This window comes from Musa acuminata, chromosome BXJ1-8 (assembly GCF_036884655.1).
Source record: "Musa acuminata AAA Group cultivar baxijiao chromosome BXJ1-8, Cavendish_Baxijiao_AAA, whole genome shotgun sequence".
Lineage (NCBI taxonomy): Eukaryota > Viridiplantae > Streptophyta > Magnoliopsida > Zingiberales > Musaceae > Musa > Musa acuminata.
Window position 1 is genome coordinate 26,259,065 of NC_088334.1, and position 14,260 is coordinate 26,273,324.

General features: G+C 38.2%; 1 protein-coding gene across 2 annotated transcripts; it reads left to right on the forward strand.

The window, feature by feature from the left end:
* The first annotated feature begins 945 nt into the window (after nucleotides 1-945).
* Nucleotides 946-5,159, forward strand: LOC135587688 (F-box/kelch-repeat protein SKIP11-like). 2 transcript variants are annotated; one of them, XR_010475954.1, is made up of 3 exons: nucleotides 946-1,135; nucleotides 1,710-3,176; nucleotides 4,916-5,159. XR_010475954.1 is itself a non-coding variant. In XM_065079359.1 (2 exons), exon 2 carries the CDS (start codon nucleotides 1,811-1,813, stop codon nucleotides 3,107-3,109), a length of 1,299 nt encoding a protein of 432 aa, XP_064935431.1. In that variant the 5' UTR covers nucleotides 946-1,135; nucleotides 1,710-1,810; the 3' UTR covers nucleotides 3,110-3,413. The 2 variants fall into 2 exon arrangements, 1 of the variants encoding a protein (XP_064935431.1); XM_065079359.1 differs by lacking the exon at nucleotides 4,916-5,159 and having other exon boundaries at nucleotides 1,710-3,413.
* Nucleotides 5,160-14,260: the final 9,101 nt, after the last annotated feature.

Genomic DNA, 14,260 nt, shown 5'->3' on the forward strand with positions numbered 1-14,260 from the left:
CCTCTTAGATGATTGTCTCCTCTTTCCAGTCAACTCTTCAGTTGTCACTGCATATTTTGTTAGAGTTATTTGTATCTGCAGCTTATTTTGGTAAAACCTAGTAATTATGGTTGATTGAGTTGATAGAATCCTAATTATTAGTAAATAAATTTTGGAACAAATGCACCTGATTGAGATGATAGAACCTAGTAATTGATCCTATTTCATCCATTTAGTATGTGTATATTTTTATAGAATTTTGATTTTGGAACAATCATATTTGATTCATTTGTTGTGGCACTTGCGTTGCAGAACTATCCTTCAAGTGAGAACACCACCAAAATGGCAATTTAATGCACAAGAATGTCTTGAAATACTAGTGAGAAATTTTTTAAAAATAAACTATTTAGTAGATATTTATAAAAGATTTGATATAGTGATGATGATTCTGACATTATCGACTTTTGTTAGTTACATATTTTATATCTATTTGTTTGTTCTTTGTTTTGTCAAACCAACTATACTTCACCCCTATATTATTATCTTATATTGATGATGTGAAATTCATTGATTAACTATAATTAGATAATAACTTTTTATTCTTACATAGATAATTTATTCCAATTATCAATGGTTAGATGAAAAAAAAAATTAAAGATTGAGAATAGCATCAAGATGATTATATATCTTACAGGGTATGTATCGATATTGATAATAAGCTAAATATTTTCTTTACGTACATATGAAAAAGTTTAATATATATTAATTTTAATTTTGATTCTTAATTTTATTATTATTTAGGATATAATTATGAATAAAAATCAAATATGGAGCCTCATAGGATAAACCGTAATTATCGAGATTATTTTTGGATAAATTGTCAAAGAAAAAAAAGTAAAAAAGAAAGCAGAACAACAACAGAAGGGGAGGGGCAAAAATTAATGTGGGCTAAAAGAGACTAAAAGGAGATAGAAATAGGAATAGCTCCAACGCCCGGCTCGAGCTCCGAACGGCTTCTGGAGAACGATAAAAAGAACGAAGAAGAAGAAGAGAAGACGGAGCGGGTGTTGTTCGAGGAAGAAAGCGAGCAGTTTGGTCTCCAAAAGGCGCCCCTTTAGCTCCCTTTCTCCACCTCTTGGTCGTATCAAACCAATCCGTAAGTTTCCCTTTTCCTTCATGTTGTCGAGATCTCAATCTCTTTGGTCCCTTCACTTGATCTGGGAAACGGCATCTTTTTTTTTGTTTAGCTGAAGAAATCTAAGGTTTATATTGATCTGGGGCATAAAAAATTGGTTTTTTCCCCGTCTTTTTAATTTTTCGGTTGTGTAAGGGATCAGAAGATTGCGAAGCCAGCTAGTGAGTAGAGTTTGGATCTTTTAGCCGAGTTTTCTGTATGTTGGCTAATTTTTGTAATGGGTGTTTGATTCTAATGACATGAAATTTGTATTCTTTCTTTCCTTTTGTCCTTCCTGCTTTTTCTCTCTGAGGCCTTCAATGAGGCGGAATCTTATTCGTTGGGAAGGTCGCATTTTTCTCCGTCCCGATTGGTGATTCGTCGCATATGGTTGTTCGGCATATCGAAGGACAACAAAAGAGTCAAATTTTATGAATTTTATGTCCAATTTCGATCTTTATTAGTTGCCTATTCTCAGATTCTGGATCTCGCCTCAGCATAACATCACATAGGTTGCAATTTTTTATCCTGAATCGGGCTTATTTCTTTTTTATAGTCTAATTTGAAGCTTCAATCATACCTTGGGAAGGGAGGAATATATTTCGGTGGTTACCAGTTGGAAATCTTGATCTTTGATTTGATTTGGGCTTGGGAGATATGTTGGAAAACGATTCAGACTTCTTCTCGAGGGTGCTTCAGAGCTCTTCGGAACAGGAATCCAATTGGATTTGCGTGGACTACGACTTCCTGGAGTCCTCGGGCAACAAGAAGCGCCCACTGGATGAGGAGGTGGAAGAACAGGTACAGGAGGATCAGGTTAAAAGGAAGAAGTCACCGCAGCATCCCGATACCCCTGATATCAAAGACGTGCAGCACGCTCTGGAAAATTCTGATAACCATGGAAATGATGTGGACTATAATGACCCAAACACCTTCATCAATCCTCTTGACAGGGAACTGACAATTAGCTGTCTTCTTCACCTCTCCCGGTCCTATTATGGTACTGTGGCATGCATCAACAGTTCCTTCTGCTCGCTCATCCGAAGTGGGGAGCTCTACCAGCTGCGCCGTCAGATGGAGATCGCCGAGCACTGGGTCTACTTCTCTTGTAGTGTCCTTGAGTGGGAGGCATATGATCCCTACCGTGCATGCTGGATTACTGTTCCTAAGATGCCACCTACCGAGAGCTTCATGTGTTCAGATAAGGAGTCCCTTGCCGTGGGCACTGATCTCCTTGTTTTTGGGAGGGAGCTTAATTCCTACATTGTTCTTAGATATAGCATTTTGACTAACTCTTGGTCCCCTGGTGTAGTAATGAATTCACCTAGGTGTTTGTTCGGATCTGCTAGCCTTGGAGAGAAAGCTATTGTGGCTGGTGGTACCAATGCCCAGGGTGACATACTTAGCTCTGCGGAGCTTTACAATTCTGAGACACAGACTTGGGAGACCTTACCTAGTATGAACAAGGCTCGGAAGATGTGTTCAGGAGTGTTCATGGATAGAAAATTCTATGTCATTGGTGGCATGGATAGTAATAAGGAGATGCTTACCTGTGGAGAAGAGTACGACTTGGCGAGAGGCTCTTGGAGGGTAATTCCTAATATGTCTGCTGGTCTCAATGGTGCCAGTGGTGCACCACCACTTGTAGCTGTGGTGAACAATGATCTTTATGCAGCTCATTATGCTGATAAGGAGGTGAGGAAATACAATAAGGATAATAATGCATGGGTGACATTGGGAAAATTACCTGAGAGATCTGTTTCAGTGAATGGTTGGGGCCTCGCGTTCCGTGCATGTGGTGAATGGCTAATTGTTATCGGCGGGCCAAGAGGATCTCATGGAGGGATAATTGAGCTCAATTCTTGGATTCCAAATGAAGGGCCACCCGAATGGAATATGATTGCAAGCAAGCATTCAGGAAGCTTTGTTTATAATTGTGCTGTGATGGGCTGCTGATTTCTCCGATTCATCTTGCCTGTATTTTGCAATTCCTGGAAGGATGCACAATATTGGCTTATTAGAGGTGCATAAAATACTGATTCTGCTTAATGGATATCATTTTCCTTTAGAGAAGTTCAAATTTATCTGAAGATCCAACTGAGTTTTCCTGTCCATGTAATCTCCAAGTTCCATAATTTTTTACTTCAATCTCACCCCTCGTGTGTTTTGAATTTGGAAGCCCGGCCGTATTTTTGAAAATATGGTATCATGTAAAAGAATGTTAGGTTAATAATTGGAGGCAGCCAAGTATTTTGATCAACTAAGCCCCCTGATGAAGTTTTTGTTTTTAGTTATTATTTAAATGCAACTTATCTGGTGCCTCTTGTGGGAAAGAAATTGTGATTCTCATATGTGCTTCTAATAGCTCTATTTTGATGGTTATTGTATCAAGGGATGAACAAGATTTCACCATAAACAGCATAGTTTTGTAGCATGATTTCCTGAACCTTTTTTTGTGACATGTTCTTCTAAAATTGCTTTTGTATGATGGACATTGTATCAGCGGATGCTAACACTATTAATGTTACACCATTATTTGCCTATTTTAACTAACATGGTTACTTGAATGCTTCAAATTATCAATCTCTTCTTAAAGGTGATGATTTGGTCACTTAATAGTTTTTCTTGGCAGTCTCAGTGGCAGATCAAAATCATGTAGGTGACATATGGTATTTTAATTTCTTCTCTGAACTATTGTCACCAGCTATCAAAGTTTAATTGAAAAACAAGTGTAATTAAAAATGATATTTGAGTTTGGGAATTGATTACTGTAAGATCTGAATAGTGGATCTCAAAAGTTCCATCGGGCACTAGCTATATTTTGTTTTAAATAATTTATCTTATGTCATTATCAGATAGTTTAAAAGTCAATCTAAAGCCTTTGTTACTTGTTGGTATGTGATCAATTTTCACATCTTTTTTTATGACTATATAGCGAAAACTTGCATATTTTGGCACTGCCGGTGAAACTGAATCAACTTCAGAACATCAGCTGTCGCAAAATCATCTGTACAGGGAAAACAAAGCTATTTAGTAACTGTTTCACATATTTTTTTCCTTTGTAATTTGCTTAAGTATGATGAGCTTTATATCTTCTGAAACTTCCTCTTTCATTTTCATTTCATTTTTCTCTTTGATGTGTGATTGCTTCCTTATCTATAAAATTCTTCCAAAGACAATAATCCCACCTCACCCAATTCCCATTATATATTTTTATTCATTTTATGTGCTTTATTCCTCTGTGAAATATATGAGTAGTTTTGCTTCTAAATTGCTTATGATGCTGGGAGAGGCGATTTTGCCTTGCCCTGTTTGAGGGGTTTCTTCCCATCTGTTCTATTATAAATACTGTTATCAGCTTGTCATTTGATTATTCTGATACTTGGTCTGGTTTTCTCTCAGTTGCTTACATTCATCAGTACAGCTTACATTTCACTTGAAATCTGTCTTATTTGAACTTTCTGTTGGAGAATTTTGCTTCTAGTAACTTTTGATGTTTGCTTTGGCGAGCTTTGTACACTGGGCCTCCCTGCTGTTTTCGTTTTTTTTTTCCTTTTAATGTCTGCTTTTCTGGCAATTGTGTCTGAACATGTCAAATAGAAACTGCTTAACAAGATGACTTGTGTTGTTAATATAATTAGATTATTAGTAAATAGATAAGCTCTACACATCTTGTTGTGTGTGTATTCACTATATTGACTTTCTTTCATTGTCTATTGTTGTTCTTGTTGTCTTTTTTTAAATTTTTTTGATGTTATGCAGGGTAGTGAACTTTTTCCTATGCTGAACGAATTTTAATCCAGGCCTAAATTCACATGATAGTTGAATCAAGCATAGAGGGGATTATATTGGTTAAAGATTTCATGGGGAAACTGATGTTGCAGTAAATGAACCAAGGTCTTAGATTCAGTCAAGACTTTGTCACCAGATTTGCTAAAATCTGGCAGCAGCTTATGAGTCGATCCTCGTCTTACATAAGACAGCAAACAGTCTAATCTTCAGTTTGAGACAGAGAAAGGTATCAGTTGGGAGTACCCTGCTACAGAAGACTGGTAGGGTTTTAAGGCTTTCAAGTAGTTTATGTGCAGCAGAGTGGACAATGAGGAAAACCGAAGAATGATTCACATTGTAAGCAGAACATTCCAAAATGAGAGGTAAGGATGAAAATAAACAGAGACCGAGTCTGGTGGTTCCTAGTAATCCCAAGGATCACTAGCTCTGCACTTTGTGCATTGTCTCACATGATGGGGGATACAACATCACGCTCATTCCAAGAAACTCAGTGAATTGCGTATCATCATCAAGAAGAAAACAGAAATGATTAGTAAAGAGATTTGCAGGATAGGTGACTGAGAGAACCTGGCACATTCTGCGGCGTTGTACCTCATGGGAACTGCTATGCGCAGTCTCGCAGATGGAGCGGGCCGCGGTATGGATTGGTATCATCTATGGGTTTCGCTTCCCGTACGCCGCAAGGAGTCCTTCCTGGGTCCCGTGCGGCTTCTCCTACTCATCGTGTGATTGGCCGCCAGCGACCGGACTATCTTAAAGTACGACCCTGAGTAGCACCACCGTACCGGGCACCTCCATTGAGTTGCGTGCTTCCTTTTCGATGCTCATCATGCCCAACTGGCACCCCGCACGAATCACGATGACGTGCTCATGTACCGCTTCCGCTTCGTGTACCGCCCGCGTGACGCTCTAAGCGTGTCTTGGCCGACCAAACACGGAAAGAACCCTTCCCATTGGTTAAAAATGATTGAGCCCGGACGGAACCGCCAATCAAAAGCATTAATCAAGTTTAGCTCCTAAAATTTGAAGGGTGCGAGTGTTTGATCTTCACTGGGCTTGTCTTAAGAACCTTTTCCACATCTCATTAGGAGAAATCTAGGATACCGTAATTTTGTTTTCTCAAAATCTTTTGTAATATTTTTTATTATAATTAAAAAACAAAATAATTGGTTCACATGTTGTTTATTCTCTATTGATTTAGAATATTTATGTGTCTTCAATTTCTATTTTCTACATTATGTATATAGAGAAGATAATATTTAATATATTTTAAAGGTAGATTTGGAAAAAATATATAAAGTCAAATTCTAAAAAAATATTTCTAAGTTTAATAATTTCTTAAATAATGATTCAAGTTTGAAAAATTTTGATAGTGCACCTGGATCACATAAAAAGATTATTTTATCTTTCATAAATTTTAAAATTATTTTGATAGTGCACCCGTTATCATTGCTTGCAATCCTCTCATGACGGCCCATTACCGTCTTCAGCAACCTTGGCTGTTCCCCTCTACTCATAATCTCCATCGTAGGTCCAATGAGTTCTAGCAAGGGCTATTGGGCCTCCATCACTAAGTGAGTCTGGTGAAGGGGCACAATTGAGATAGTGGAAGAGGGCGACTAACTGGGTGAATGTGCAATCAAGGGTTGGATAGAGGGCGGGAGCATATTGATCATTTTAAAAAATAGAATACTTTGCAAGAATTTATCAAACTTGGGATGTCATTTGAGAAATTCTCAAACGTATGGATTTTTTAGGAATTCACCCTATATATAATCTATTATGAAGTGAGATTAAAAGTAAAATTATATTACAAATATTTTGATCAAACCTTGTGATACAAAAGTCAATTAGTAAGATTTGCAACCTCATACAGAAATTATTCTTTAGAATATTATTTATTTCGATAGCATTCTTCTCCAGTTCTTTCTTGTTGAATCTCATATTTTGATGATAAAATAAATCAATAAGTGTTTATGATTTAATCTGTGTTTTGAGTGATGTAGGATGTTACGATCAGGGAGATACAATTAAAGCAGGAAGAATCATGTTGGGTCGGAGGAAAACATATCAGAAGATTGGACGTCAGGCTAGAGGATCGGTCGACGTATCGACAGAAGGCTTCGGGCCATAGATTCGAGCATCGGGGCAAGAAGAACGGATATTGCACCAAGGATATCGGAGTTGCGGAAGTCAATTGGTCGATTGGGCAATAGGCCACAAGAGAGGACAATGCGCCAAAGAATCAGACGAAGCGTCAATAGACCAATGACATGCCGGGCAACATGATTCATACTTAGTAATAATTATCTAGATCAAAGTGTATTTTTGTGTATGCGGGATTAACTATGATAGCAAGACATAAAGCAAAATAAAGTCCCAAAGTCAAGAATGCGATTTCGTTGGGAGTTCGAGAGTTCATCGGAAGTTCTACTGGAACCAACCGAGAAGTCCAGGAGTTTACCAAAGAAGCTCGTCGGAACTCGCCAAGAAGATCAACATGAAGTCTAGGAGCTTGCTGGGAGTCCGTCGAAACATTGCTGAGAGATCGCCGAAAGCTCGCAGGAAGAAATCGGACTTATCTTGCTTAGAATATGTCTTAGGAATTGTAGTTAGCATATAATTAGAGTTGAGATTGGGAGGTAATCCCATCAACTCTGTTAGGGGCTAACTGGGCCCGATATTGGGTTAGTTTGGACCAGATTCAAGGCCCAACTAAGGTGCTAAAATCTTGGCCGACTGTGGCACCGCTTGGGGAACATCACCTCAGGAAATTTGGGCAGTGGTACCGCCCAAGCTAGGTGGTAGTACCACCGGCAATGCTGCCAGTGGTGGTTCTGTTAGGATAAAGAGTGGGGTCGGCACTAAGAGGGGGGTTGAATTACTGTATTGGTAAAAATTACATCTTCAAAACTTCGTTGCGATTAAATCTGTTTACGTTGAAAATCGATTTCGGAAACTGAACTTGAAAGCATACGAAAAAGCATAGTAGATGTAAAGCAAGTAAAGAGATTTGCTGTTAAAGTAAATTGCACAAATAAAATGCAAACCATATTTTAGAGTGGTTCGGTTGTTATGACCTACATCCACTTCACCGATTCCTCTTTTGTCGAGGCCACTAGTGTAACACCCCTCATTTCCGAATGTTCGTATAAATTTCTGGTGATAACGTAAGCATCTATTTTAATTGACAAAAGAAATAGAGTATGAATCAGAGGTAACTTATTTGTAAGATTTGGGAGATCTGTTCAAAAAAAAAAAAAGAGAAAAGAAAGAATCTGAGGACCTATATGTAAACCCTAAGGACCTAATCGTGAATATGATAAAAACAAGGACTAAACTGCAAAATGCACCAAATGACAAATTCCACCGCTTAAGCCTCTCTGCCTTCGTTCTTAAGGAAGCAGAGGAGGCAGCTCGTGGGTGATCAGGGAAAGAAAGAAAGAAAGAAGAAGAAGAAGAAGAAGAAGAAGAAGAAGAGAAAGAAAATTGGGGCTTTTAGGGTTCTTGCTTTAATCTTGTCATTTCGGGTCAAAATTTCCAAAGGCAAGTGTTCTAACCCCATCCTACAGCAGTATTAGACTCTGTTTTTATGTTGATTCAAAATAAATTGGAAGATTTCTATTTTGAAACTGATATGACTCTTTTTGGACCTAAAACCATGGATTCTGAAATATTTTCGGTAAACTGACCCCTATACACTGCTTCGGCTGTAAGTTTTATTATAAGATGTGAATTCAGGCAGGAACTATTTTGTTTGTAATTAGACTCTTATGTCTTTCTTTTGACACCGATTTTGTAGATTTTGGACACCGAATACTTACCCAAACATTTTTTTCAAATGAGCCTATAGATGCTGTAAAACAGAGTTCAAGATTTCTGACCTATCGCTACTAAAATGCCTATAACTCCCTCTTGAAAATTCTGGTTTGTACCAAACTGATTTTATTTGAAACTAGACTTGAAATTCTCTCTTTTGAGATATAGTTTGAAAATTTTGGAGTTCAATTGCCCACCCTATCGTCTGTTGAATCCGACCTTATAAATTCTGCAAAACAGTGATTGTGATTTTGACCTTGTGTTACCAAATCAGAGGTAACTCTGTGTTGGGAGCCCTGTTTCATATGAAATCTGTTCCATCCGAATATAGATCGATATATGGTTCGACCATAGCCTTCTTATGGGTATTGGAGCATAATTGTTATTCTGAAATATTTGTTTGATGTGCCACTGGAATTCTGTCCGAAATCAAGCTTTGGTCGATTTCGCGTATTCTGTTCCATTTCCTTTGGATACTTGAATTCACCTAATCTTCTTATTGGAATTGAGCTGATTATGATTGTTTGGAATCCCTGTACACTCTTGCTTTCATTTCTTTCCTAAAATGAATACTTTTGTGAGAGATTTGTTCCTTGCATCACATTGCTTTTGAAAAGGCACATGTACGTTTGGTTGTTCAGCGTGTGCTTCCGTTATATGCTACTTATTGTTGAAACTGCCTTCTTGTACTCTGGTGTGTGGGATTATCTGGACCTTTGCCAGAAATGGTAAAGGGTATGCGCTGATTTGCCCGCTTTGTGGGGTCCCGCTTTGTGGGATATTCTGGTATGCGCTTATTTGCCCGCTTTGTGGGGTCCCACTTTGTGGGATATTCTGGTATGCGCTTATTTGCCGGCTTTGTGGGATATTGCTTAGAGCCTGCGATGCTCTGCCGGCCCCCTTTGACTTCACCTAGACGTGGGTGGATGGAGCTCCCAAACGTGGGAGACTTTTGTCAGGTGGTCATTCAGAAATGGATGAATCACATTCTGACTGAGATCCCACTACACCCTCTATATGTTTGATATGACATCCAGAGTTTTGGTGAGTTATTTCTGTTCGTGCTCTGGATAGTTATGATATGATTGCAACGTCAAGGACGACGTTTGAGCTTCTGTACGACATATGAGTTTGATATGCTCTGAAATGCTTCATTCACTGCTGATTTTGCTTCGTAATGTTCCCTATGTCGTTGATGTGATTTGGAACATTTTATATGTCATTGATAAGCTCCGATATGTTTCCTTTGTTTCTGATATGCTCCAATTACTCTATGCCCCATCTGTCAGGAACCAAATATGTATGATTAAAAAGGACAATTATGATTCTGCTCCTAATGATATTATGTATACGAAATCGTATATTCTGCTTTGTGTTTGAAACTGCATCTCTTTGGAAATTGTACTATTTTGATATGGATATGTTAGTCACTTGCTGAGCTCTTTATGCTCACCCCATTTGTTGATAAATTTTTCAGGATAGCGTATCGCTTGCTTAAATGTTAAGAATGGGCTGAGGCAGTGGAAAGTTTAGAAGACGTTGGGTAGAACTTTTGTTAGCATATATGTAGTTGTGTATAAGCTACGTTGCATCTAATGAAATGTGACTATGAATCTAAACCTGTGGATTTTGTGTAAGTTAAAGGATCCCTCATGTATAGGGTTTTGGAATGTTAAATTAAATTCGTGTAATGATATGAACTTATGGTAAATCGATGATTGTGGTGACTGCATAGATTTCCCCACTTGTGGATTTATATTGTGGTTTTTATTTTGATGAGTTGAGTTCAGATTGTATAAATTATCGACTGATGTGTGCTATGTTTATGAATTGCACAGGGTTATGAATTGATAGATTATAGAAGTGAAATTTTTGATCTGAATATTTTCTTAGTGACCTCAAATGTGTGTTTGGATCCTGGGTTAGTTATGGCGAAAAAAATTAAATATCATGGATATTTTTAGGGGCGTGACAGAGGTGGTATCAGAGCATGATTTGAGAATCACTAAGAATATTATGTTTTTTTTTTAGGTTTATTGACTACCATTTAGAGATTGATCAAAGAAAATGTTCTTTTGATGTTTTAGGAAGCGAGGATGACGAGATCATCTGGTTCTCCTGTTGCATCTACTGCTGATCAATTGAGTGGTATTATGCGGACTTTGGAGACTATGGCACAAGTGATGCAACAACAACAACAACCTGTCCAACAAGGAAATAATGATGGGACAGAGACATCAAACCAGACGGGGTTGGGAATTGGACAGTTTAAGAAGCTTAGTCCTCCCAGTTTCAGTGGTGAGTCTGATCCAATGGTGGCGGAACGATGGATGATGCAGATAGAGAAAATATTTGATGCCTTAAATTACTCTGATGAACGAAAGGTTTTTCTTGCCACCTTTATGCTGGAGGGAGAAGCTGAACACTGGTGGAGAATGATTAAGAGGATGTCTGAAATCAAACATGAGCCAATGACATGGAAGTTATTCCAAGAAAAGTTTAACGATAAATATTTTTCAGAATGTATGAGAGAGCAAAAAGAATTGGAGTTCTTGAATCTTATCCAGGGAAGTATGACGGTTACAAAGTATGAATCTAAATTTACTGAGCTCTCCAGGTTTGCCACACATATGACTGATGATGAATCTAGAAAGGCAAGAAGGTTTGAAAGGGGATTACGGCCGGCAATAAGAAGCCGAATGTCAGCTTTAAAATTACAAACATATGCTGATACGGTAGAAAGAGCTTTGAAAATTGAAAGAGACATGGAGGAAATTCAAGAAATCATTGGCAAGAACCAAAGGGACAAATTTACTAGCAAAAGCAGGAGAGTAAATGAATACGAAGATAGTAACGAGAGGTTTAAGACATCTGGATTTGAGAAAAGGAAACCATGGGGGAGGACTCAGTTATGTGAAAAATGCGGGTTAAATCATGAGACAAGTCAGTGTTTTCGGGTGACTGGAGCATGTTTTAATTGTGGAAAGCTAGGTCATCAAATAAAAGATTGCCCACTGAACAGGAAAAGAGAGCCATTGTCTCCTAGACCCTCAGCCCATGCTAGAGTATACGCTATCACTGAACAAGATTCTAGAGCTTCTAAATCAGTGGTGGAAGGTATTCTTCATGTTTCTAAAAGAAATGCAAAAGTTTTGTTTGATCCCGGCTCCAACTTATCGTTTGTTTCAAAATACTTTGCTTGTCACTTGGATATTCCACCTAAACCCCTGGATTATATGTTATATGTAACAACTGCTGTTGGAGATTCATTGGCAACAAACTTGGTCTACCCATCTTGTTTGATCTCTATTGGAGACCACGAATTCCTTGCTGATTTGATTCTCCTAGAGATCCAGGGCTTTGATATTATACTTGGCATAGATTGGTTATCTTCTCATCACGCCAGTATTGATTGTTACAAGAAAATAATTACTTTCTGCATACCAGATCAGCCTATATTTTTCTTTGAGGGCATTAAGCATGATTTGCCTCCTTGCTTGATATCAGCACTTCAAGCTTATCGTCTTATACAGAAAGGTTGTTTTTGTTATATGGTGTGTGTAAAGGAGCATTCAAACCAGGAAACCCACCTAGATGAAATTTCAGTGGTCAAAGAATTCCCTGATGTATTCCCAGATGACTTGCCTGGTTTACTTCTAGATAGAGAGGGTGAATTTGCTATTGATCTGTCTCCAGTACAACCCCAATATCTAAGCCTCCCTACAGAATGACACCACTCGAGCTAGAGGAATTAAAGAAGCAAATACAAGAATTATTAGATAAGGGTTTCATACGACCCAGTGTATCCCCATGGGGTGCTCCGGTACTATTAGTGAAGAAGAAGTATGGAACATTGAGGCTTTGTATTGATTATAGACAGTTGAATCAGGTGACCATCAAAAACAAATATCCCATACCTAGAATTGATGATTTGTTTGATCAACTGCAGGGTGCACAAGTATTCTCTAAGATTGACCTGAGGTCAAGTTACTATCAGCTAAAGATCAAGGAGGAGGATATTTCAAAAACAGCTTTCAGAACTCGATATGGTCATTATGAATTCTTGGTGATGCCGTTTGGTTTGACAAATGCCCCTGCAGCTTTTATGGAACTAATGAATAGAATATTTCAACCGCTCTTGGATATCTGTGTAATTGTATTTATTGATGACATATTGGTGTATTCAAAGAGTAACCAGGAGCATGAGGAACACTTGAGTGATGTGTTGTCCATACTAAGAGAAAAGAAGTTGTATGCGAAGTTCAGCAAATGTGAATTTTGGTTGAATGAAGTTGCTTTCTTAGGCCATGTGATTTCAGGGAAGGGTATATCTGTTGATCCAAGGAAAATAGAAGCTGTAGTTGAATGGGAAGTACCAACAAATGTAACAGAGGTTAGAAGTTTCTTGGGCATGGCAGGTTATTACAGGAGATTTGTGGAGGGATTTTCTCGAATTGCTCAACCTCTCACCAAACTCACTAAGAAGAATATGAAATTTGTATGGGGCGATGATTGTGAGCAAAGCTTTCAAGAGTTAAAAAGAAGATTGACTAGTGCCCCTATTCTCACTATTCCAAGTGGTAGTGAGGGATTTGTAGTTTATACTAATGCTTCAAGAAAGGGCTTAGGATGTGTTTTGATGCAGGAAGGGAGAGTAATTGCTTATGCTTCTAGGCAACTTAAGGGTTATGAATTGAATTATCCAACTCATGATTTGGAATTAGCAGCAATCATTTTTGCTCTAAAGATTTGGAGACATTATTTGTATGGTCGACAGTTTGAAATCTTTACTGATCACAAGAGTCTAAAATATATTTTCACTCAGAAAGAGCTAAACATGAGGCAGCGAAGATGGATAGAACTTCTGAAGGATTACGATTGTGCCATCCGTTATCACCCGGGCAAGGCCAATGTGGTAGCTGATGCACTTAGTAGGAAATCTACAAGTTTTATGGCTAGTCTGGTCGTGAAGCAATGGAAGTTATTAGAAGAAAATTCTGATTTGAAAGCTTTGAGGAAAGAGCAAGACTCGATGATATTGATGGCCTCCATTCAAGTGCAATCTGATCTTATTCAACAAATTAAGAAAGGACAATTACGAGATCCATATTTAATCTACTTGAGGAATGAAGTAGAAAAAGAATTGAAGCCACAATTTCAAGTTTCAAAGGATGGCCTATTGAGATTTGGGGAGAGAGTATGTGTACCAAATGAACCGGATATCAAGAATCAAATCCTAAAGGAGAGTCATACTTCGAAGTACACCATACATCCTGGGAGCACTAAGATGTATAGAGATCTTCAAAGTCATTATTGGTGGGAAGGTATGAAGAAGGAAATTGCAATGTATGTTTCAAAATGTTTGACTTGTCAGCAAATCAAAGTAGAACACCAAAGACCTGGAGGGTTGCTGCAACCTTTAGTTATACCTGAATGGAAATGGGAATGTATTACTATGGATTTTGTTTCAGGACTACCCAGAACCTCGAGGAAGCA

What these genes read in the sequence shown, in the direction of transcription:
- LOC135587688 (XM_065079359.1), top strand. Translation starts at nt 1,811, where the DNA reads ATGTTGGAAAACGATTCAGACTTCTTCTCGAGGGTGCTTCAGAGCTCT.